The sequence below is a fragment of the Echinops telfairi genome, unplaced genomic scaffold (genome assembly GCF_000313985.2).
Source record: "Echinops telfairi isolate 266 unplaced genomic scaffold, ASM31398v2 ScPeMD7_11;HRSCAF=52, whole genome shotgun sequence".
NCBI lineage: Eukaryota > Metazoa > Chordata > Mammalia > Afrosoricida > Tenrecidae > Echinops > Echinops telfairi.
The window spans coordinates 33,891,296-33,892,206 of NW_022103908.1; the positions used below are offsets into that span (position 1 = coordinate 33,891,296).

General features: G+C 71.2%; 1 protein-coding gene across 1 annotated transcript in view; it reads left to right on the forward strand.

Annotated features, from left to right (window-relative positions):
- Positions 1 to 911, forward strand: part of PCDH8 (protocadherin 8) — a 4,949-nt gene that overhangs the window by 1,441 nt on the left and 2,597 nt on the right. The window contains exon 2 of the mRNA XM_045287089.1: positions 67 to 911. Within this exon, the coding sequence (XP_045143024.1) occupies positions 67 to 911 (845 nt within the window). The remainder of the gene's footprint in view (positions 1 to 66) is intronic.

Genomic DNA, 911 nt, shown 5'->3' on the forward strand with positions numbered 1-911 from the left:
ACGGACACGACCTCGTCCGCGGGCTCCGGGACACCCGAGGCCGGCGCCACCTCTCTGGTGCCGGAGGGGGCGGCGCGAGAGAGCCTGGTGGCGCTGGTCAGCACCTCGGACAGGGACTCCGGCGCCAACGGGCAGGTGCGCTGCGCCCTCTACGGGCACGAGCACTTCCGACTGCAACCGGCCTATGCGGGGAGCTACCTAGTGGTGACCGCCGCGTCCTTAGACCGCGAACGCATCGCTGAGTACAACCTGACGCTGGTGGCCGAGGACCGTGGCGCGCCCCCACTGCGCACCGTGCGACCCTACACGGTGCGCGTGGGCGACGAGAATGACAACGCCCCACTCTTCACTCGGCCAGTCTACGAGGTATCGGTTCGCGAGAACAACCCGCCCGGCGCCTACCTGGCCACCGTGGCCGCCCGGGACCCAGACCTGGGCCGCAACGGCCAGGTCACCTACCGGCTGCTGGAAGCCGAGGTGGGCCGCTCCGGGGGCGCTGTGTCCACCTACGTCTCGGTTGACCCCGCCACCGGGGCCATCTACGCTCTGCGCAGCTTCGACTACGAGGCGCTGCGCCAGCTCGACGTGCGCGTCCAGGCAAGCGACAGCGGCTCCCCGCAGCTCTCCAGCAGCGCCCTGGTGCAGGTGCGGGTGCTGGATCAGAACGACCACGCGCCGGTTCTGGTGCACCCAGCGCCCGCCAACGGCTCCCTGGAAGTGGCCGTGCCGGGACGCACGGCTAAGGACTCGGCCGTGGCTCGCATACAGGCCCGGGACTTGGACGAGGGCGCCAACGGGGAGCTGGCTTTCGAGCTGCTGCAGCAGGAGCCGCGCGAAGCCTTCGCCATCGGCCGCCACACGGGGGAGATCGTGCTCACCGGCGACCTCTCGCAGGAGCCGCCGGGCCGCGT